This window comes from Podarcis raffonei, chromosome 6 (genome assembly GCF_027172205.1).
Source record: "Podarcis raffonei isolate rPodRaf1 chromosome 6, rPodRaf1.pri, whole genome shotgun sequence".
Lineage (NCBI taxonomy): Eukaryota > Metazoa > Chordata > Lepidosauria > Squamata > Lacertidae > Podarcis > Podarcis raffonei.
In genome coordinates, this window is record NC_070607.1 from 954,128 (window position 1) to 977,765 (window position 23,638).

The following is a 23,638-nucleotide window of genomic DNA, read 5'->3' on the forward strand; positions in this document are numbered from 1 at the left end:
TGAAGAGGAACCATTGATGAGCACCCTTTGGGTTCGGTCAGTCAGCCAGTTACAAATCCACTGAGTGGTAGCATAGTCAAGACCGCATTTTACCAGCTTCTTTACAAGAATATCATGGGGCACCTTGTCACTTCTGTTATGTAAGCAGACATGTTCAGAATTGGGCTATTATTTTATCATTAAAAACTTTGTAATAAGATTAATAAACATTTTAGATTCAGACACATAATAATATTTTTGTTCCCTGGCTAACAATATTTGTCACATAGAAAATTCCTGGCAAACCACGACATCTACTGAAGGACATGCACAACCCAATTAGATGTTAGAGGCAAAGGAGACCATTTTCCAACTCTCTCTCCTTCTGTCTGTCTGTCTCTGTCCCTTTGGGTTGAGTAGTTACTACCCTGTTTCAAATATTCTCTTTCATGTCAAGGTTTAATTTATTAATTGATATGTCAACTTTATGTATAGAGTACAGTCAATGAGGCTTACAACAGATAAGATACAAACACAGTAATGCATTAAAAAACAATCAGAAGGAATGATTATGGATGGATTCTATGGGGCTGCCTTTGAGTCTTCTGCTAGTGCAGAATGACACAGGCTAGCAAACTTTTCCCAACAATTGAAATCAGGAGGGGGGGATAAAAATCCTGGGGGTGAGTACTGAGGAGTGAGAGGGTAGGCTCTGGATTGGGAGGGAGCCTTCAGCAGAGAGCTCCCCCCCCGGCTCTCCTCCTTTGTGGGTAACGGTGGGCCTGCGCTCCAGGGGTGGGCATCCGAAACACCTCCCCTAGCACCCTTTCTCCAGAAGTCCTTTTTGGCCCGGAAACTTTAAAAAAATATTTTTAAGACAAGGATCAATATAGTTTGAGATTTTCTTTAACCTGCAGCAGTTGTACAGAAAAACAACCCCCCCCCTCATCCTAGTGCAGCACTGGGACACTGAAAAAACCCAAATGGGAGGTGGAAACCATGGATATTTTCAGGAGTGCCATGGCCCTCAGAAGTGGTGAGAAGCTCAAAGATTTCAGAAGCTACTCGATGTTCTGCCTGATCACCCCATGAGGCTCAGCTGCATGAGGAGTCTGCTAGAGTTCAGAAGAGAACGTTTTTATGAGAAAACCAGCCAAGCTACTGCATAACCTACTTAGTTAACATTAATGGCTTCTCTATGACAGAGAGTGAGTGACAGATGTTCTTCAACAGCCATGTACTCCCTCACCTATACTGCAGCCTCCATTGATTTCATTGGGGAGACGGCATGGGAACCTGCCGGTGGCAGAATAACCCACTGGGTAAATTGGCAGGAAACTGGACCCCTGGCCTGTGTGTGTGTGAAGAACTGAAGCCAGATGAAAACATGCTTGTTTGAGGCTGAGCTTTGTCCCAGTGTCTGTTTGCAGTTACCTTGGACTTTCTCCTGACTCTGTCGTCATCACGTTCATCTGGAGCAGCTGCCAATGTTTGCAGAGCAGCAGTGGTCCTTCCCCCGAGGAACAGAACATGCCAGATTGCCTTTACACAGCATTTCTAAAAAGGCGGAGAGCCCTCACTTTCCCAGGGCCTGCACTGGCAGTTACTTCTCTTTAGGCTGAATGCTTTGAAACTCAGTGAGCAGCACTGCTACTCCTGCCCATGCAAAATGCCGTTCCTTGTTTATATGCTTTGCATCTGCTGCAATGCTCTCAATGCCTCTGGGTCTTATTGTACCAGTCTTTCATCTCCCTTCCTCTGAGAATCTGGCAGAACTCAGGCTCTGCAGCTGCAGCACAATGAGCCCACAACTGATGGGGGGGGTCACGTTCTAGGGAATCACACCTAAAGTCAAAACTGCATATACAGTAGTCAAAAGACACACTGGGCTCAAGGGCATGTAGGCAGGCCAAAGTCTTTTTTCCCTGGATGCTTGTCCTCTGTTTAATTCTTTTGCCAGGCATGTAAAACTGAATGTGCACAAGTTAGATGTGCCTAAGCTTATTGTATTCAACTGACGTGCCCCCATAACCACTCAGGCGACACTTTCACCGGACTTCATTCTTCGGTTCAGCTCCCAACATGGTACATGCTGTTGTCCGCCAGCAAATCTATCACAGAAAATAGAACAGGAGTCTCTATGGGAAAGAATAAATGGGTCCAAGTCTGAGATGAAGAGGAAGCCCTGCAGCATTGAGCTTTGGTGAAACAGCAGCAAGAAGGGACAAGCCAAGAGCTTCCCTGCAGCAGGAAATCCCCACTTACTGACTCTTGCTGTCCCCCCCCCCAACCTCTCCAATATTGCAGGAGACTCTTGAGCTGAAATCCCCATCTATCCTGTCATTTCTTATGAAATACTGCATTTTGATGTGTTTCCCGCAAACCAACTTCAATCTGAACTGAGAAAAAGAATGAGCTGGCTGTGTTTTAAGTCAGCAGTGTGTACACAGACTTGGAGCCTTGGAAAAAGAAAAAACAGTAAGAGGCTCAGGACTGATTTGAATCCCTTTCTCTGCCCCTCAGGAACATGATGAGACCCCTGGGCGCTTTATGCTGAAGCTGAAGTATCAGCTGGAGAGACAAGGAGAGATGAATTCTCTTGATGGAAGCTGGGCAAACATATATGCTCGACTCAAAGCATTACACAGTCACCATTTGTTTTTATTACAGATCTTGCACAATTGTACAAAAATATTTTTAAAATTCCTTTTATAGAAGACTGCATGAATCAACATGGCTTTCTCAAAACCTATAGTAAATACCTGCGTATTACTTATAATAGATAAGCTGCCATCCTGTAAGCTAGAAAGATAAGGCTGCCTATTGCCCGGTCTGCTAACTATCAACACCTACCAGCTTTGGTCAAATGAGCAGCAATGCCTTTCCTTGTGCAGCCTTTGAGCTGTGTCTTGCGCATGTCTTGCAGCCATCTGAACATTAATGATGTGGGTAGAAACCCGGACCTGAGTTTGAGTTCTCCATCAAGTGGGAGCCACGACAGTAAGTTTCCTTCTCCACTAAAGTCCACCAGTTCATCCACTTAGCGTGGGGGCAGCTAGCTTTTCAGGCTCAGCACCAACCGTTTCTTCCCAGGCACTTCTGCCTTAGGGACCTTGGCTCCTTGACAGGCAACACGGACTACCAGGGACTCTCTAGCCTGGGAGGCTTGTCTGGGGCCAACCCATGAGACGTGAGAAAGGGGCAATGGACAGCAGGAATCCATTGCTCATTACTGCCTTCCTTAATCTTTTTTTGGGGTGGGGATGGGGAGCTCTGTTCCCATCTGGGCAAACTTCCCACAGTGCGCAGGGCTGGGCAGAGACAAAAGTGGCTCCAGCAAGGACTAGAAAGGTTTCCTTTGATACAGGCGGCCAGTTGCTCCACACACATTTCTTTCTTTCCTCCCTGCAGGAAGCAAGAGGCCATGTCAGGGTACCAGGACCCCTTCTACCCCACCTCCCAAAACACTCCAGGGGTGTGGCCTGCGAAGAGGTCGAAGGGCCACACAGAGAGACCTGATGGGCCACATTTGGCCCTCACGCCGGAGGTTCCCTTCCCTGGGAATGCAGGGCAGCGTGGGACTTTCTCTGTTTTAAGCAGTCTCTCCCTGCCAGCTTTTGGGCAAGACTAAAATGGCCTCAGGATAATTATTCATGTCTCTCTATAGGATTAACTTCCAGAGCAGAAACTCAAGCTTGGAGATATTGAAATTGACCTTGATCTTAGGGATTGATCATGATGAGGTGATTAACCGCTGTGACTGAAAGGTTATGCAACATTTCTTATCAAAGGCTAAACGATTGGCTTTGTGCAATGAGGTGGCCCTCCAACGACACTCGGCTCCCTTTTTATTTCTACTGAGCATAAACCAGATATGAGCTCATATCAAAGATGGCTTTTGCATGTTATTGTAGAAGCACACATTTAATATTCCAGCATTTGCCTGCTTCTACCCTATACTGTGTGAGGCAGCTATAAATTTATAGGGAAGCTTTTAATATTTGATGAATTATTGTACTTTAATATTTTGTTGGAAGCCGCCCAGAGTGGATGGGGTATATTATTATTATTATTATTATTATTATTATTATTATTATTATTATTAATTTTGGGGCAACTGGACCACATGGGCAGAGTAAGGGCAAGTCAAGGCTGCAAGGAGGAGGCAAGTCCTGATTTCTCTTGCTTCTTCTACCACTCCCTAAATAGCACGGTCTAAAATCTTCTAATCTAAAGGGTAATTCTGTGAGGCATGAACACTTCTGGCTTATATTGGAGCAGCAAGAAACTGAGCATGCTGCGGAAGCCTGCGCTGAGGAGGCAGGAGTAACCATGACATCTTGTTGCAATTTTGCAAATCACAACAGTAAAAAATAAAAATGGGTGTGGAAAGGACGGGGGTCGGGGTGACAAAGAGGGCTTTGAAGGATGGCCACTATGTGTGCACAAGCAGCTGGAAAATGGGGTGCTGGGGTGGGAGTGGGAAACGGGGGTCCTGGAACTGCGGGAGGGGGAGACTGCCTGCTTTCCCCCAAGCCCTGGAGCGACGGTGACAAGCACCAAAAATGAGACATCTAGCCTGCAGGCAGGGCAGAGCAGAAGCGGCTGCAGTATTAGCTTCTGCCATGAGTTGCGAAGAGAATCCGACAACTTTTCCTGGGTTCCAGATGAAGGCAAAGTATAGTTTGCTTGGATAAGGGACTTATCAATCAGGCATTTTAAATTGAGTGCACCTTACCAAGCTCAGTTTGTACCATATATTTAAGTAGGAATTCTCTGCCCGTCTTGCAGCCCAAGTGACCAAGTTGGTTGCACATCAGATATGAGTTCAGCATTTCTAAGCAGAACACCAAGGAAGGGGCAACCAATTACGGCACGCGCCCTCCAGGTGTTGCAGGACTCCAACTCCCATCATTCCCGACCGTTGGCCAAGCTGCCCGGAGCTGATGGGAGCATCCGGAGAGACCCCTCGGGGGTCAAAGCCTGCGGGGAGTCCCGACGTGGCGCGCGGATTGCAGGGAGCCCGGCATGTCCGCTGCAGGAAGCTGCGCTTTGTGCCAACCCCGCGGCTCCTGCTGCGCGATTTGATGGATTCCCCCATTGATCAGACCGTCAGTAGCCGGAGTTCTCTGGGCGAAGCACGAGCTCCCATCCAGCGGCAGCGGCCCAAGAAGGAGGGGCGGGCGCCAAGACGGCCGAGGGAGGCCGAGCCCCTGGCCGGAGGGGCGCGGCGGGGCGGGGCCGGCCTGCTCCAATGGGGCGGCGGCGGCGAGAGGCGTCTTTAGGGCGCGCGGCGGAGCCTCGCCTTCTCCGGCGGCGGCGGCGCGAGCGGCGAGCGGACCATGGCGTCGGGCGCCGCGCTGCGGAAGGTGCTGCTGAGCGACAGCCTGGACCCGTCGTGCCCGCGGCTGCTGCGCGAGGCCGGCGTCGGCGTGGCCGAGAAGCCCGGGCTCAGCCCCGAGGAGCTGCTGGCCGAGATCCGGGTGAGCCCCGCCAGAGGCGAGCGCGGCGCCCTTGCCGCTGCCCCCCCCCCCCGCGCGCCGGGGCAGGGGCGCCTTGGCCCCGCTCCTGCAGGGCGCGCGGCGGGGGGAGGTCCGAGGGCAGCCCCGGGAAGCAGAGCCCCCAGGCCCCGGGCAGCCGGGCGTGGCATCTCCGGAGCTGGAAGGGGCAAGGCAGGGCGCCTGCTCGGAGGAAAGAAGGGCGACAAGGGGTTGGAAAGAAGTTTATCACGTTAGCATCTCAGGGTTGCCCCTCCTTTTGCAGGACACGTCCTCCTTTTCATGGGGATGTAAAATGAGAATCCTCCTAGTGATCCATAGTTAAAAGCAGAAGTCGGCAAATGTGTCCTCTTTTTTGCTCTTCAAAATATGGCAAACCTATATTGGAAGAAAGCAAGGTTCTGCCGTCAAGGCACTTTGGTAACTCTGAAAATGGTTGGGTTGTCTTCCAAGCCTGAGACAGGCAGCACCGGGCCCTAAGAATGCCTTGCTCCTTCATTAGCTGGGCAAGGCAGAACAAGCGCTGGCAACCCCAGGAAATGGAAGAGTTGGCATTGATCCATCTCTTCTTCAACATTCCTGGTGTCAGCCTGCTTTCCTCCTGGCTGAGCTACTCACACACTTGCTACAACTCTCCAGTCCGGTATAGCTAGAGCACCAGCTCACTCAGACACGGGAGAAGAGACCTTTAGAATGGGGAAAGCGATGGAAAGAGGAGAAAACTTCAATAGGGAACGGGACAAATACAGACTACATTTAAAAGAGCTCTTTGGCAAGCTTTTAGTAACTCTTGCAACATTACAAAGACTTTGGATATTTTGGAGGACCATAATGTGGAAAAAGTAGATATTGTTGATTTAGATATACAGTGGTACCTCGGGTTACATACGCTTCAGGTTACAGACTCCGTTAACCCAGAAATAGCACCTCGGGTTAAGAACTTTGCTTCAGGATGAGAACAGAAATCGTGCTCTGGCAGCGTGGCAGCAGCAGGAGGTCCCATTAGCTAAAGTGGTGCTTCAGGTTGAGAACAGTTTCAGGTTAAGAACGGACCTCCAGAACGAATTAAGTTTTTAACACGAGGTACCACTGTACAGTCATACCTCATGTTGCGTCCAGGTTACGTGTTTTCGTGTTGCGTCCCACGACAACCCGGAAGTACAGAAATGGGCTACTTCCGGGTTTTGCTGCTCGCGCATGCACAGAAGTGCTAAATGGTGCCGTGCGTGTGCGCAGATGGTGGCGCTTTGGCTTGCGTCAGTTGCGTCATGTTATGGGCAGGCCTCCAGAAGGGATCCTGTCCATAACATGAGGTTCAACTGTATAAAGGATCCACGGAGGGGAGGAGGAGTCCTAAGATTTGGAAGAATCTTGTTTTATTTTAAAATTTAAATGTGGTAAATGTGAGTTTATTTTGTAAAATCAATAAAAATGATTTCAAAAAAAGAAAAGAAAAAGCAGAGACATTCTGATATCGAACAGTTAAAACTTGGTGTGTGAAGTTTTTGACATCATGGATAAAATACAAAACAACTCTACAGTAAAAATTGTAATTGTTCGGGTAGTTTATCCAAGCACATGCACACAACTCTTCAGACATGCTGAAATTAGGATGCTTGCATTTTTCATTGCCTTCATTTTCTTTTCCTATTTTGAGATATTTATAAGTTTTGATGCCTACATATACCAGATCTCAACCAATTTAGAGCAAGTGAAAGTATGCAGGGGGGACTCATTCAGGAAGCCCCCTTCCTTGGGGAACTCACCTTCATTTCTGTGGGACTGGAGGAGAACATCGCATAGGGTTGCACCCCTTGTTCCTTATATTTCACTGTTGCCCTACCACAGATGTTAGGGAAGGGCAAAAGTGTTTTCAGGTTGATCGCTTCTCTGCCTTTTCCTCTTTCATGGTCCTTAGCTTTATTTATAGACAATCTCCCATTCCCATTTCTCACAGGGAGGGACTTTGTGGGAGAACCACTGGAAAATATTCCACCATGGAAAACTGCTGTTTTGTTAAAATGTGGTTGGCTGGCGCTAAAGAAATGCTGCCTCTCCCAGTTTTTTGTGCTTGTTTAGAACAGCAGAAGGTGCAGAATATCTGCTTGGTTTAGCCTCAGTTCTTGTGGAACGGGAATGAAACTTGCCTCCACCTGTCTGATTTTACAGCACTCCTCAGAATTTGACAGACTAATAGCAGAGAATTTGATTAACTTTCCTCTTGATGTGTCAGCGTTATCACTCTCTGCCTTGAACCACATGGGCTGAAAACACCTTCCTCATCCCCATTCCAGCTTTTTCTGGTGAGGAGGGTGACAATGTCCTTCTTTGCAACATAAATTGCAAAAGCCAAACAACAGTGCATTTGTACATGTGTGTGTCTGTGCACACTGTCTATACTCCATGCCACTGAAAGCCATCCCAGCTGAATGGCGAGATTCTGCCCTTGTGGAATGGGCAGCCTTATGTGGCACTATTGTGTCCATCCTTTGTGGCTGAAAGTAGCTCCCAGATGGTCTTGTGAGTGAACTTGACGATCTGTCAAGGGGCCCAAGGGAGGAGGCTTTTTCCTTGGGTTCAGAGGGTTAAAGCCTCTCAAAATCAAAGCCAGCACCCTGAATTGTTTGAGCCAGGCTGAGGGCACAGACCCTGGTTCAATGGACTCTTGGCTGAGCCCTGTGGATAGGCAGCTAGTTGCTGAAGTATCTGGGCAGCCATCAGAGGCCAGCCATCCTATGCAGCCTGCGTGACAGTCATTGCAGAGCACCTGGAATTTGCATTTTGGGTTTCTCTGGCCATATTTTGGCTGCACTTTTGACTTTGTGCCTTAGCTCGGCTGCATTTGGGGACAGATGCTGGGGTACCCGCTTGGCATGGAGCCCTCAAAGCCAGGCCTCACCTGTTCATGGTAGAACAGCTTCTTCCCCCAGGTCTACTGCAGGAGAGAGATCCCAGAACTGGAAGCAGATGGCCTGCTACTGTTACCTAAAGGTGGGACTTCTTTGGGAGATTTTGTGCCCATGGTGCCATAGTGCCCAACTTGACTTTTGCTGACTCTTTGCTCATAGTGCAACCCTGGTAACACTTCTGTGCGTCTCTTCCCATTCTCTCTCTCACAAGGGGCTGTGTGGCTGGAGACTGAGCTGAGGAACTGCTGGCATATTATATCCACAGATGTACCTATCAAGAGCCATTATTTACCTCAGTTCTGCACCTAGCGTGGTCTAATCCTGCCTCCCTTGGCCTTCAGACATTTCAGAGTCAAACCCCCAGATAATAGTCCCACCCTAGTAGCTACGTTTGCATAAATTAAAGCATGGCATTCAAATTTCTGAATTTGCATACCATAATACGTCATTCATGCACCTTAGAGAATTTGGCTATTGGTGCAAAATATTTGTTGCCTTGGCCAATGGTTTCAATTTTTTAAGCCCTGTTCCTCCGCCAGCCTCCCTGCTGGCTTCCGGTTCTCTAGGCAGCCCTTTGCTCACTCCTGCTGTGATTTCTTTAGGACTGCGATGGGCTCATTGTGCGATCTGCCACCAAAGTGACTGCAGAGGTCATCAATGCTGCTGAGAAGCTGCAGGTCATTGGTAGAGCCGGGACTGGCGTGGACAATGTGGATGTCGATGCCGCTACGAGGAAAGGAATCCTGGTCATGAAGTAAGCCGCTTCTCACATGGGCGCAGGGGTGTCACAAGATCAGAGGAAGCCTGGCAGGAAGGGTGTCCAAAGAAGGTGGAGGCCAACAACCTATTAGTTCAAGACCCCCCAAGGTATCCCCCCCACATAGTCACACACGCACAACGTAGTTCATAGAATCGTAAATTTGTAGGGTTCGAAAGGTCATCTAGTCCAACTCTCTGCAATGCGGGAATCTCACGAAGCAGCCTGTGACACTCCAAGGAAGGGGAGTCCACCGCCTCCTGAGGGAGTCTGTTCCACTGTTGAACTAATAATAATAATAATAATACTTATACCTCACCCCTATGACTGGGTTGCCCCAGCTAGTCTAGATAGCTTCCATCATCATATAAAAAACACAGTGAAACATCAAACATTAAAAACTTCCCAATACAGGGCTGCCTTCAGATGTCTTCGGAAAGTCATATAATTGTTAATCTCTGACATCTGATAGAAGGGTGCTCCACAGAGCAGGCACCACTGCCAAGGAGTACCAGAAAACAAGCTTGTTTAATCTTCCATGTGACAGCCCTTTAGATATTTGGAGATGGCTATCCTGTGTCCTCTTAGTCTCCTCCAGGCTAAACAGACCCACCTCCCTCATATGGCTTGGTTTCCAGTCCCTTGATCATCTTGGTTGCCCTCTTCTGCAAACATTCCAGCTTGTTTTGGAGCTGGGCTCTCTGCCAAAACATTCAGTCCCTGGGACAGGGATTTTCCCCTGTGGTTGAGCTGTGCTCCCTAGTGCCATGTAACTTTGTTTTTTTTTTTTTAATAATATTTTTTATTAAACAATTTTTATATTAACACAAACAAAACATACAAAAACAAACAACAAACAATAACAAAACAAAAAACAAGTACCATTTCATATCCTAATTTCTTAAACCTTACTTCCTCGACTTCCTCTTGCTTCCCGTTTCTGTATTCCAAGTTCTTACAATTATTCAGCGAATCTTCCCTTATTTTACTATAAATTTATGTTAATCATCCTTATTCTCTTTGTCTTAACCAATACTAATAGTAACCATTTATTTTAATCCAACATCATTTTAACTGTCATTAATTTTGTAATATTTCTTTAAATAGTCCTTGAACTTTTTCCATTCTTCTTCCGCCGCTTCTCTTCCCTGGTTTCGGATTCTGCTCGTCATTTCTGCCAAGCCCATGTAGTCCATCACCTTCATCTGCCATTCTTCCAGTGTGGGTAGATCCTGTGTCTTCCAGTACTTTGCAATAAGTATTCTAGCTGCTGTTGTAGCATACATAAAAAAAGTTGTATCTGTCTTTAACACCCCCTGGCCGACAATACCCAAGAGAAAGGCCTCTGGTTTCTTGGGTAAAGTATATTTAAATACCTTTTTCAGTTCATTGTAAATCATTTCCCAGAATGCCTTAATCTTCGGGCACGTCCACCAGAGGTGAAAAAATGTACCTTCCTTTTCTTTACATTTCCAACATTTATTGTCAGGCACATGGTAGATCTTTGCAAGCTTGACTGGGGTTATGTACCACCTATAAATCATTTTCATTATATTTTCTCTTAAGGCATTACACGCCGTAAACTTCAACCCGGTGGTCCACAACTTTTCCCAATCAGCAAACATGATGTTATGACCAATGTCCTGAGCCCATTTAATCATACTTGATTTTACCATTTCATCTTGTGTATTCCATTTCAGCAGCAGATCATACATTTTTGACAAATTCTTAGTACTGGATTCTAACAGTTCAGTCTCTAATTTTGATTTTTCCACCTGGAAGCCTATTTTACTGTCTAATTTAAACACTTTGTTTATTTGATGATAATGTAACCAATCTCTCACCTTCCCTTTTAGTTTTTCAAAACTCTGCAATCTCAATTTGTCCCCTTCCTTTTCCAAGATTTCCCAATATCTTGGCCATTTCGACTCCATATTTAGCTTTTTAACTGCCTTAGCTTCCATTGGTGATAGCCATCTTGGAGTCTTATTTTCCAGCAAGTCCTTATATCTGACCCAGACATTTAATAGTGCTTTTCTGACAATATGATTTTTGAAACTTTTATGCGCTTTAACCTTGTCATACCACAAATATGCATGCCACCCAAAAATATTGTTAAATCCTTCCAAATCCAAAATGTCTGTGTTTTCAAGAAGCAGCCATTCTTTTAGCCAGCAGAGAGCTGCCGCTTCATAGTACAATTTAAAGTCTGGCAGGGCAAACCCCCCTCTTTCCTTTGAATCCGTTAATATCTTGAATTTTATTCTGGGCTTCTTGCCCTGCCAGACAAATTTAGATATATCTTTCTGCCACTTCTTGAAACAATCCATTTTGTCCATAATTTGTAATGCTTGAAACAGAAACAACATTATTGGCAATACATTCATTTTTATAACTGCAATTCGACCTAACAAGGAAAGCTTCAGATTTGACCAAATCTCCAGATCTTTTTTCACTTCTGTCCAAGTTTTTTCATAATTATCTTTAAATAAATTCACATTTTTAGCTGTCATGTTCACACCCAGATATTTCACTTTTTTAACCACAGTCAACCCCGTCTCATTCTGAAACCTTTCTTTTTCAATCTGTGTTAAATTTTTCTCCAATACCTTAGTCTTTAACTTATTCAATTTAAATCCTGCCAATTGACCAAACTCTTGAATTATTTCCAAAACTCTTTTCGTGCTAGCTTCTGGCTCTTGCAATGTAAGTACTAGGTCATCTGCAAATGCTCTCAGTTTGTATTGTTTAGCTCCGACCTGAATCCCTTTAACCAACTGATCCCTCCTGATCATATTAAGCAAAACCTCCAGGACCGATATAAAAAGTAATGGGGAGATAGGGCACCCCTGTCGTGTCCCTTTTTCAATCTTAAACTCTTCTGTTACCACATTATTTACAATTAATTTTGCTTTCTGTTCAGAATATATTGCACCTATACCATTTTCAAACCCTTGGCCTACCCCCATCCCCCGGAGGTTCTTCAACATGAAACTCCAAGAAATATTGTCAAAGGCTTTCTCGGCGTCCACAAATATCAAAACAGCCTTAGTGTTTATGTTCACTTCCAACTTCTCCAAAATGTCAATTATATTCCTTACATTGTCCGACAAATGCCTTTTCGGGAGAAAGCCCGCCTGATCTCCATGAATCTCCTCCATCAAAACTCTTTTCAGTCTCTTTGCTAAAACATCAGCAAAGATTTTGTAATCCACATTTAGTAAGGAGATGGGTCGGTAGTTCTTAAGTTGGGTCTTTTCAGTCTCTGTCTTTGGTATAAGTGTAATGTAGGCCTCTCTCCACGTATCGGGTGCCCTTCTCCCCTCCATGATCTCGTTGCAGACTTCCTTCAAAGGTTGTATGAGCCCTTCCTTCAAAACTTTGTAGTATTTGGAAGTCAATCCATCCGGTCCAGGTGATTTGCCCAACGTCATGTTATGAATGGCATCTTCTATTTCCTGTGCTGATATCTCCTGGTTCAAAATTGTCTTACTTTCCTGGGAAATCTTTTTCAGCCCATTTTTCTCGAGGAATTGTTGTATGTCTTTATCTTTCTGCGGCCCTTGTGTATACAATTGTCTAAAGTAGCTCTGAAAACAGTTCCTAATTTCCACTGGGTTGCATATGTTCTTTCCATCCACTTCTAAATTTATTACCGTGTTGAGTTTTTGTCTCTTCTTTATTTGCCAAGCCAATAACTTGCCACATTTATCTGCAGATTCAAAGGTCTTTTGCCTCATTTGTTTAATTTTCCATTCTATTTCTTGGTTCATCAGTTCCATATATTGTGTTTGATACAATTTAATTTCTCTTAAAGTCTCTTGTGATTTTGGCTTCAGTCTTAATTTCCTTTCCCCTTCTTTTATCTTTTCCAAGATTTTCTCTTTCCTCTCATTTTGCTTTCTTTTCTTTAATGAATTTTGTTGTATCAAAAACCCTCTCATCACGGCTTTACTTGCGTCCCATACTATTCTTTTTTCTACTTTAGTCCTTAAGTTGATTTCAAAATAATCTTTCAAAGTTTTTTGGGCCTTCTTACAAATCTCCTCGTCTCTAAATAAGGTGTCATTCATTCTCCATCTGAAGGAACCAGTTGTTGTTTGCTTCATCTCCATCTTAACTGCGTTATGGTCGGAGAGGGTTTTTGGGCAGATTTCCACTTTCTTTATATTCGACGCCATACTGCTAGTCACCCAAATTTGGTCAATCCGTGTCCATGTCATTTTGGCTTCAGAAAAGAAGGTTCCCTCTCTTTCTAATGGGTGTTTTGTTCTCCAAATGTCAATCAAGTCCATATTGTCAGTCATTTCAAAAAAAGTTTTTGGTAGTCTTCCGTCTTTTGTGACTACCTGTCTTTGTGCTTTGTCCATATTTGTTGAAACTACTCCATTCATGTCTCTCATCATAATCAGTTTGTAATCCATATAGTCCATTAAAATCTCATGCAACTTCTTAAAGAATTCTGCTTTCCCTTCATTTGGTGCATATATCCCCACTATCAAAAATTTTTCTCCTTGAGATTGAATTTCAATTGCCAGGTATCTTCCTTGATCATCTTTAAAAATTTGTTTCGGCTGCAAATTTTCCTTTACGTAGATCACCACTCCTCTTTTTTTTACTTTGTCTGAAGATATAAATTCTTGTCCCAATCTCTTGTTTATTAACAGTTTTCTATGTGCTCTTGTCACGTGGGTCTCTTGTAAACAAATCAAGTCCAATTGGTCTTTCTTTAAAGCATGAAATATATTTTTCCTTTTTCGGGGGTTGTTTAGACCATTACAATTCCAAGTTAGAAGTTGCAAAGCCATGATGGGGTTATTTAGTTCCTCCTACAGCTCCCAATTGTTGTTCGTCCTTTGTCGGTGGTTCTGTGTCCGTATCTAATCTTGAAGGATGTCTTTCTCCTGGATAGGTCTCTTTCTGTAGGTCTTCTTCGTGTTCTCCCAGGAACTTGTCTTTATCACTCACTGTTTTTATTCTTCTTTTCTTCCCCTTGTATTTAAAAGACAGGCCTTGGGGAAACTCCCACCTAAATAGTATGTAGTTCCTCTTCAGTAATGTCACCAGATCCTTGTAAGGACCTCTTGCATCCAAGATACTTTTAGGGATATCTTTAAAGATCTCAATATGAAAATCCTCAATTCGAAGGGTTGTTTGGTAGTGCAGGTTCAATATTTTATCTCGCTCTTCTTTGGATCTTAGAGTTATCAAGCAATCTCTGGGTCTATTCTTCTTCTGCCTTATTCCCAACCTGAATGCACTCTCTATTTTGAACTCTTCTTCTTTCAGATCTTGCTTCCAGAAGTCAGAAAACTCTTTTGTCAAATAATCCACCAAGTTGTCTCCTTCCTTTTCCGGCACAAGTCTAATCCTCAGGTTTTTCTCTTTGCGTTGCATATCCTGCATAGAAAGTGTCAGTTCATACTCATCCAGTTTCCTGTACACCGGTGGAAGTTTCCCTTCAACAGCAGTAGCAATTTCCTTAGCTTCTTCAGCTATCTTTCGCGTTGTAGTTGAATCTTCCAGTAGTTTCCCAATTGCTTCTGCATTAGAGTTCACTTTGTTCCCAAGGTCAGTTATACTTTTAGTATTTAAATCAATTTTCCCAGAGATTTCTTCAATTTTCTTATTTGTTTCAGCACCTTGCTTCTTTAATTCCTCTAAAGAATCACTTATTTTTCCCAAGGCCTTTGTAAACGCTTCTTCCGAAGACATTGTTTTCACTCTTGCCTTTGTGACAGCTGCAGTTCCCGAGGCCCCTGATACAGAGGCCCTTCTTTGCATAGAAGAGTCCACTTTGTATTGTCTACCAGATCTCAAAGTTGTTTCTTGTGAATCTTCTTTCTGTTTACCATCTGCCATAACAAAGTCTTTCGTTCAAGGTCATTCCCACACTCTTAAGCTGTCAATAGAGAAAAGTTCTCAGGTTTTAAATTCCACTTGGTTGCTGAAACTGTCCCAATCCTCTAGAGGGCGTAAAGTCAGTTCCTAAACTTCAAATTGTTCCCACACTTCCAAAAAGCAAAAGCCCTCCAAGTCCTTTTCTTTGTAAAAGATCCAAATCAATAGTGTCCTGCAGGTAACTTACTATATAGCCAAATACGATGTTTCAAGTTGAGAGTAGCCAGAGTCTATATATCAGTTACTTTCTAACCTTTTTTGTAACGACCGTCCTTAGCCGGTTCCTTTCCTCCGGCAGTCCGACCCCCAGGTAGATAAGCAGCGGTAAACAGTTCAATCTCCTTTAAAACCGGCAGGGAATCCCTTTAAAATCTTCTTCCCCCCCTCTCCTGCCTTCTGGGGGGGGAGTTCTTTGCTTGGTGTTGGGTTTCTTAACTCATAAACTCTCCTGTCAAAAGTTACAGCTTAGCTGTCTTTCGCTTTAATCTTGCTGCAGGACGGAAAGCAGACTTCCTTTTTAATGCTTATCCGTCTCGGTGCCCAAATTTCTTAATTTTAGTGTCCAATTTTTAATGCAAGCCCAATCCTACTCACGGAAAGTTGCTCTTTTTAAATCCAAAATCCTCGGAAGAAGTCAGCGCTCTCCGCTAATGGCGACGCGGCTTCGCTTCGCAGGCTGGGTGAAAGCGACTCTCAGCACCGCTCCACGCACCCTCCGCTGATCTATAGCCTTTAAAAAGGCTATTTCACAACGTCGGGGGGGGGGCAAAGGTGCCCGCCGAGTCTCCGGTTCACAGGCTACGCGCCTGTGACTTTTGAGGGTCCTTGCTCCGCCGTGAGCTACGGGACCCGAACCCGCGAAGCAGATCTCTCCCGGAGCTCTGGGAGAAATCCGCCATTCAGCGCTGGCGCTAACTCGGAAGTCCCTAGTGCCATGTAACTTTGAGTGATCCTTGGCATGGCAAGGGGGAAGGGCGAGCTGTACTTGTCTCCCTTAACCACAGTTAACACTAATCATATTTCTCAGTTCAGCTATATTGGGTAATTGCAATTTACTGAAAATTAAAGCAACAGCTTCTTCCTCCTAACTGCACCACAGGAGGAGAGGGAGCAAAGTATTATTCTGCCTGTGAGGAATATTTCAGGTGATAACACATTGTGCTCATTAGGGGGATTTAGATGCATTGCTAGCTTTGCCCAAATTTGTACAAGCAGAACTTGGGAGGAAAGTTGTCTCATGTGTCCACAGGGAGTGGGGGTGTGTGTGCTCAGACACGGAGCTTTTGAGCACTGACCTGTGCCTTGGTGGGCAGGTGTGGGTGAGCCCTAAAGGTCTACACAAGAGGGATGCCAGGGAGTATTTGCTGTCTCTGAAGAACAGCAGGCACAGAGTTCACAGCTCTCATTGTGGAAGAGTTGGGGGCCTTGGAGCTTTTCCCAGGGGCTCCGCCCAACTTCCTCTGCTTTTGTTTTGCTCCTCAGCACACCGACTGGCAACAGCCTCAGTGCGGCCGAGCTGACGTGTGGCATGGTCATGAGCCTGGCAAGGTAGGTGATGGGGCTCTGGGAAGAGAACAAGGCCTTTCAGAAGCACCGGCTGCACCGCACTGCGTCTCTGCGCTTGAGAAGAACCTGTAGCTCCCCCCAAAGACACGTTTCACATGGAGCTGCACACTATCTGTGCAGACATACTCCATAGAACTAGGGCAGCCCCTTCTTGTCACAGAAAAGCAGCTTTGGAGGGGGTGCCTCACCCTTCCCTCCTGTTGTTTTTCTGCTGAAACCCATCTCTTCAAGCTACACGTTCCCATGCAGAAAAGGGCCCTCGCATACACGTCTGAAACCCTGTTTGGGAAAGGGGATGTTTTTGGGAGGTGGATTCTAGAAGAATAGGGAAAGGGTGAAGCCATTCCCTGCCACTGTTCTACTCCAAATGTCCTCCTCCTGCAGTTCCTTTGCCCCATAAGAAGTAGCTGTTAGGTTTTGTTACACAAACAAAACACAAACACACTTGTGAAAATTTCCATAGCTGTGTCTCTTTTGGACACAGGCCATTCCTACCTTTGGGAAAATGAGCTTCCCCCCACAACCAAAACAATCTTAAATCTTCCACACCAGCATGTCCAAGAGAAGAAGACATGCAGATGGCTCCTCTGCTGTGGCTTGGGCCCTTGTTGGAACCTGCTAAACTGGAGTCTTTCATTTCAGGCAAATCCCACAAGCTGCAGCTTCAATGAAGGAAGGGAAATGGGATCGAAAGAAGGTAGGAGGCTGGGTTGGGGTCTCCATCTCCCGCTGCACTGCTGGGGCGCAGGAAGGACACTGCGCAGGCAAGGCCTGCCATCTTCTCACATGGAGGTGTACTTTTTGCCTTAGTTCATGGGGATGGAGCTTCAGGGAAAGACACTGGGCATTCTTGGCCTAGGCAGGATCGGACGCGAAGTGGCCGTCCGGATGCAGTCCTTTGGCATGAAGGTAAGAATGCCCTTACAGAGGGGGACCACTTGTGGTCTGGAGGAGGCACATCCTGCGGCCCTGATCCGTTGCCTTCTCAAGAGGCCCTGTGCCTCTCTTCCATGCTGGGGGTGTTGAGATGGGGTGGGGAATCTCAGCGACCTTAAAGAGCTCTCGGTCTCTCTCTGCCTTGGCCTTCAGACCATAGGCTACGACCCCATCATCACTCCCGAGGAATCTGCTGCTTTTGGAGTTGAGCAGCTGCCTTTGGAACAAGTCTGGCCGCTGTGTGATTTCATCACCGTCCACACCCCTCTGCTGCCTTCCACCACAGGTAAGGGGTGCTCCTGGGGACTGCCAGAGGTGATCCTGCAGGGTCCTGGGCTGCTTGTGTGCCTGCAGAGTGCTCCACTGGGAATGGGGCAGCAGGGCTGTGTGTGGGGACTGAGGAGCCCCCACAACTTGCTTGGGCATGGGAAGTTGGCTGAAGCAGCAGAGGCAGCCCAGCCTTCGCACGGGAGTGCAGAAGGTGGATCATGGATGTGAGGGAGGAAGGGTGCTGCCAGAAAGAAAAGTCGGTGGATCGCCTCAAGCAGGAGACATACAGCTGGTACAGAAATGCAGCAGGGGAAAGCTGTATTGTTGCTGCCATAATAATAACGATGTTTGCCTTATGGCTTGTTTTTCATAATTCTGTTTCTGTTACTCATGCAGAGGAGCAAAGAGTTAATATGCAGGAAAGCGTCAGAAACTTCTCCTGGCACTTTAGGACTAGAAAACTGCTTCCTTCTTTATGAAACTGAAAGCTTGATTTCCAGGATGGCACCCATCTACATTTGGGGGTGTGGTAATCATAGATGCGCAGCCCCAAAGCCCCCCAGGGGATGGTGGGCTCGCTTTGCCCTCCCCCTCCTCAGGAAAGCCGGCTGCGGCTGGAGTGGCGTGGGAGCTGTTGCCACCTGTGTTTTGACGGCTGCCTCCTTTCCAGGGCTCCTGAATGACGCCACCTTTGCTCGGTGCCGGCGTGGGGTCCACGTGATCAATTGTGCCCGAGGAGGCATTGTGGATGAGGGTGCCCTTTTGCGGGCCCTGCAGTCTGGCCAGTGTGGGGGAGCAGCCCTAGATGTCTTCACGCAGGTGAGGTGCTTGGGCATTGGATTTCATTCCCTGGCTTTCCTTGGGGTGCCACCAGGAATCTCTTTCGATGCCCCAGGCTGCCCTTCTTGCTTTTGTGTGGTTATTGGAATGCCAGCATGTGGCAAGAGGGTCTCATCCAGTGCCTTGCCTTAGAGCAGACAGCCCTTCTGCTCCCCTGGCACAGATCAGCCGCACCAAAGAGGCTCGTGGAGGAAATGCTGCTGGTGAGGGAGCCTTTGGAGTGAGCACCTGAGCCTTGCCAGGACTTTGCTGAATGTGGAAGCATGGAAGGGCTCCAGGACTCCTCCCTTGGTTCCCACAGAAGATGGCTATCTTTGCAGCCTTGGGCTTGAGGGTGTGAGATCAGGTCTGGGGCTCATCTTGCCCAGCATCCTGTTCTCACAGGGGCCAGCCATATGACTGTGGGAAGCCAGCCAGCAGAACAGGAGCGCAAGAGCCCTCTCCGCTCCCGTGGTTGCCAGCCGTTGCCTTCAGAAGCATGGCTGCCTCCAGGAATTTGCCTAGTCCTCTTCCAAAATCCTCCATGTTGGGGGCCACCACTGTCTCCTGTGGGAGCGATTGCCGTAGTTTAACTCTGCGCTGTGTGAAGGACTTCCTTTTGTCTGTCCTGAATCTCCCAACATTCCCCTTCCCTGGCCGTCCGCGAGAGATCAGCTTGGACAAGGAAGCCGTACGAAATGCAGGCCTTACTAACAGACTCAGCTCTTCTTCTTCCCCCTCCAGGAGCCACCCACGAACAAGGCCTTGGTAAACCACCCCAATGTCATCTGCTGCCCCCACTTGGGTGCCAGCACTAGAGAAGCTCAGAGTCGCTGTGGCAGGGAGATTGCAGTGCAAATAGTGGACTGGGCCCAGGGCAGGGCACTGGTTGGCGCCGTGAGTCCTTCTCTTCTTGTTTTTCAATTTATAAAATTAATCTTAATATTGGTTTTTAGTTTAAAACTGTGGTTTATTTTGGGGTTTTTTGTTCTTTTCTGTTTTGTTTTCTAAAATTTGAGCTTTTTAGCAATTTAAGATGCAAAATAGCTGTTCTGCAAAGCATGAGCATGTTGGTTTTCTCAACGATTGTTTAAGGACAAGCTTGTTAGATAAAGCAAAATATTCTGCAGTGCAACTGGGCAGACTTGCAAAGTGTCACGTGGCAGTCTGGCTCAACTTCTTTGCAAAGCAAGTGTCACGCTTTGATCCAGCAAGCTCAGCATTTGCACTCTTCAACTGCCAATATCACTCTTTAGCAAATGATAGCAACAGTAGAACTGAGCCCAGGCAAGGTCTTTGGATGGATGCCTGGGTAGATTTGCAGGAAGGCAGAAGGAGAAGCACTGCCCTTCATTAAAAGTGTTGTCATTGGGGCTTGGATCCCAGGCAGTACAAGCAGGAGAAATGGAGCAGAGGTTTTTTCTTTCCCTCAGGTCAATGGCCAAGCTCTCCACAGTGCATACGCACCTCATACCAAACCATGGATTGCCCTGGCCAGGGCCCTGGGGACTGTGCTGCAGGCACTGAGCCACCCACTGAATGGAGGCATTCAGGTTGTCACTCACGGTGAGAGGAGAGATCCAGGAGCAGCACTGGGCTGGAGATCCTGTCGGGTTTTATTTTTTAAATGCCTAAGTCTATTTACCCCTCTGCTTTTGCTCTCTCACCTCTCCTTAGTGCAGGGTTCGGTGTTCTTGTGCTTTAAAACCCCTTCTTCATTCTGTGTGAAAAACAGTTGAATTTTGCAACCCATATCAATGAGTTTTTGCCACTCATGAACCATTTACTTTTAAGGCAATTGCTGCAACCATGATGAGTGCAAACTTGTTTTTCTATATGTAGGAACATCCAAGGTTCTCAGGGAGCTGAATCCTGTATCAGGTCCTCCTTTACGTGCTGGTGCAGAAGACACAGAGCCCTGCTTATTTAGCTACCACAAGGCTGGGGAAACCTCGCTGTGGTTGGACTCCCAACTCCACACCAACGCGGCCCACGGCCAGCACAGGTCCTGGGAGCTGTAGGCCCAGCCTTGGGGGGCTGGCTCAGGTCCCCCCCCCACATGCTCTATCAGTTGTTCTGCAGCCCTCTTGACAGCTTCTCCTTTGTCTCCTCCTCTGGCCTTTCTGCCTTCTCGCCATGCTGCTTCGTCCTGCTGCAACTTGCCTGTCGCCAGGCCCAGCGCTCTGCCCTGCTGCCTTGGGTGTGTGCTTGCTCTTCTCCCTCCTCCCTGCTCTTCTGCCAAGTCCACAAGGTCTTGGTGGGGAGAAGCCTGCCCCTAACTGCCTGTGTCCCCCTCTGCTCTGGCTGCTAAGGAAGCATGAGCCGCTAACCGGTAGCAGTCTGTCATGGGTGCTACTAATGAACACACAGAAGAGATGAGAATGTGCTCCGTTGCTGCAGTGTTGCAGCTGAGGAGAAGCAATGGGATCTTGATGTGTTGCTGCAGCTGCAGCGAGGCTTGTGGGCTTGTTTACCGGCCCTGATGCTGTCCCTTTAACAGCAGCCTGACGGCTGAGCAAGTGAACCTTTCCCACTGCTATTTAAGGTGCGAGTATGGGGCCTGTGTAAAGGGAAAGGGGGGGGCTGTTAGCCCACCCGGTGGCTTTTGTCTCGCGATTCCCACTGGAGGGGAGCTAGTGAGAGGCTTGCACACGAGGAGGCAGCAGCCCCAGTGTTGCTTTTCACAGATACCGCCAAGAAGCAAGTCAGGCCCCAGGGTCCTGCTGATTGGGGTGTCTGGTTCTGGCACAGCCCTTGATCAGATGGTCCGGTCTCTTCATTGACTCGTCTTCTGGTGAGGACAGGACAGGAAACACGCAGAACACTTTCAAAATTAACTGACCATGCCTGTCACACTCACTAGGCGCAACCTTGCAGAAGGCGGGCAGCTACCTGAGCCCTGCCGTGGCCATCGGCCTCCTTAAGGAAACTGTGCAGAAGGACGCGAACCTTGTCAATGGGCTTCTCCTGGCACAGGAATCTGGGCTGAAGGTACGTCTGGTGCCCTCCGCTGACAGGTCCCTGGGGCAGCTCCTTGGGGAGCATCGACATAGCAGTGGGGTCTTTGAGCCTTTCCTTTGGTCTGCTCAAGAGAGGGTGGCGTCTCCCCCCCCCCTGACATGGTTTTTATCTTTGCAGCTGCAAAACGGTCAGAAACTCAACTGGTGCAGCTTCCTCAGCACAGATATGTGGCTCAGTTTCACATATTGAATTTCTGCCCATTGATCAGATTTTACACTTGCCCTCTCAGCAGGGGCCCTGCCTCTCTTTCTTGCTGCATGATGGGCAAGAGCTGAGCTGGCCTCGAGTTCCCCAAAGGGGGAATCTGGAAGCAGATCCCCTCTGCAGTGAACAGGCTCTGCATCTCTTTTGCCCTCTCCCCCCTGCAGATCACCACAAGCCACAGTGGCAGAGCCCTGGGTAGCAACGAGGCCCTGCTGCAACTTTCTGCACAAGAGTCACCCTATGTGTTAGTTGGGTCTGTGGAAGGCAGCACTCCTGTCCTGCATGAACTCAGCGGAGCCGTCTTCAAAGAGCACGTTCCCCTCTCCGGCACTCTGCTGTTCTACAGAGCCAAGACCTCTGATGCCAGCCTGTTGCCAACCGTCCTTGGTAAGGAGAGGCCTCCTCTTCCCTTTCAGAGCTCCCTAATCTAACAATTGGCACGGGGAAACCCTTGTCTCTTGACAGTGCATCCTTCACTCTCCGGGGCCGTGTAACAGAAGAGTGCTTTGCTGGGACGGAGTTTGTCAGGCCTGGAATTGCTCAGGGGCTGCTGTTCCAACTCTGTGCGCCCCAAAGACGAGAAGGAGATGTGCCAATGCTTGAGGGTTCTAACACCCCACAGATGAGGAAGGATTGGGGTGAAAAGGAGGAGGAAGGGATCCTGGGTGGGATGAACAGGAAATGTTCATCCCTCTGGGGATGGTTGGGTGAAGACACCAACAAGGAAAACCTCAAGGGTGGGGAACAGATGCAGGGAAGGGCAGGTGCAGAGAGCAGCTGTAGATAGGTAAGGGAAGAAATGGTCTCTCTTTCCCAGGGAGAGGTTTGTGCTGCCCTCAGGCTTCCTCAGGAAGATGGCCACACCTGGGCACTCCTTAAGGGGCGCAAAACTTCTCTTACCCAGCATACGGCCATGACTGTGTCCCATTATCTGCAGCCCCAATGTTTTGTTAGATCTTATTCCTCCCCCAATAGAAGCCATTTTAACCAAACAGAGCAGTCTGATCTCGCTCTATTTGTCTCCTAGGATGCATGAACTCAGTGTTGCTTTGTTTGCAGGACTGCTGGGGAAGGCAGAGCTGTTGTCATACCACCGTTCCGGCACCGTGGCTGGGCAGGCATGGAACGTCCTGAGTGTGTCTTCTGCCCTACAAAACCTCCAGGAGCTGAAGCGACACGTGACAGAAGCTGTTCAGGTTGCCCTTTAAGCTGTGGTTCAAAACCTGGCAGGGCCAGCAAGTTTTCTTCATTAAATGTTGCACATTCCAATAAAAAGAATTTGCAGAAACTGCTGCCCACTGCATCCTTGAGCTACAAGAGCCGAGGCGTTACATTTTTGTTGATATCGGTCTGTCTTGAGAGACAATGGAGTGCACCTCCAGGGGTGAAGTCAAACCGCTGCATTAGCAGCCCTGAAGTGACCTCTCCAGAGCACAGGGCTGGGGGCAATGTGTGTGAAGGTCCTGGACTACCCAGGTGAGAAGACCCCTCTTTCGGCCTCGCTGAGGGGTCCAAAGGAAAGCAGAGCACTGAGGCAGGCTGCAGAAGAGCTACCTCCTGTGGTTGGCATATTTTTTATCACAGGGATTTATCATAGAGTTGGAAGGGACCCTGAGGGTCATCCAGTCCAACCCCCTGCAATGCAGGAATAGGCAGCTGTCCCAGACGGGGATCAAACCTGCAACCTTGGCGCTGTCAGCACCACACACTAACCAACTGAGCTATCCAATCACGTTTCTAAAGTTGGGAATTATTCTTCATCAGCCTCTGCAAATGCT

The 23,638-nt window shown here is 47.5% G+C and overlaps 1 protein-coding gene across 2 annotated transcripts; it reads left to right on the forward strand.

The window, feature by feature from the left end:
• The first annotated feature begins 5,284 nt into the window (after nt 1-5,284).
• PHGDH (phosphoglycerate dehydrogenase) lies at nt 5,285-23,148 on the forward strand. Of its 2 annotated transcripts, XM_053391064.1 has the most exons (12): nt 5,286-5,462; nt 8,989-9,140; nt 16,527-16,592; nt 17,253-17,307; nt 17,421-17,519; nt 17,700-17,832; nt 18,487-18,635; nt 19,380-19,532; nt 20,069-20,201; nt 21,499-21,626; nt 22,025-22,247; nt 22,920-23,148. In XM_053391064.1, the coding sequence occupies exons 1-12, from the start codon at nt 5,322-5,324 to the stop codon at nt 23,066-23,068; spliced, it is 1,581 nt and encodes a 526-aa protein (XP_053247039.1). In that variant the 5' UTR covers nt 5,286-5,321; the 3' UTR covers nt 23,069-23,148. The 2 variants fall into 2 exon arrangements, with proteins under 2 accessions (XP_053247040.1, XP_053247039.1); XM_053391065.1 differs by lacking the exon at nt 22,025-22,247 and having other exon boundaries at nt 5,285-5,462.
• The last annotated feature ends 490 nt before the right edge of the window (nt 23,149-23,638 follow it).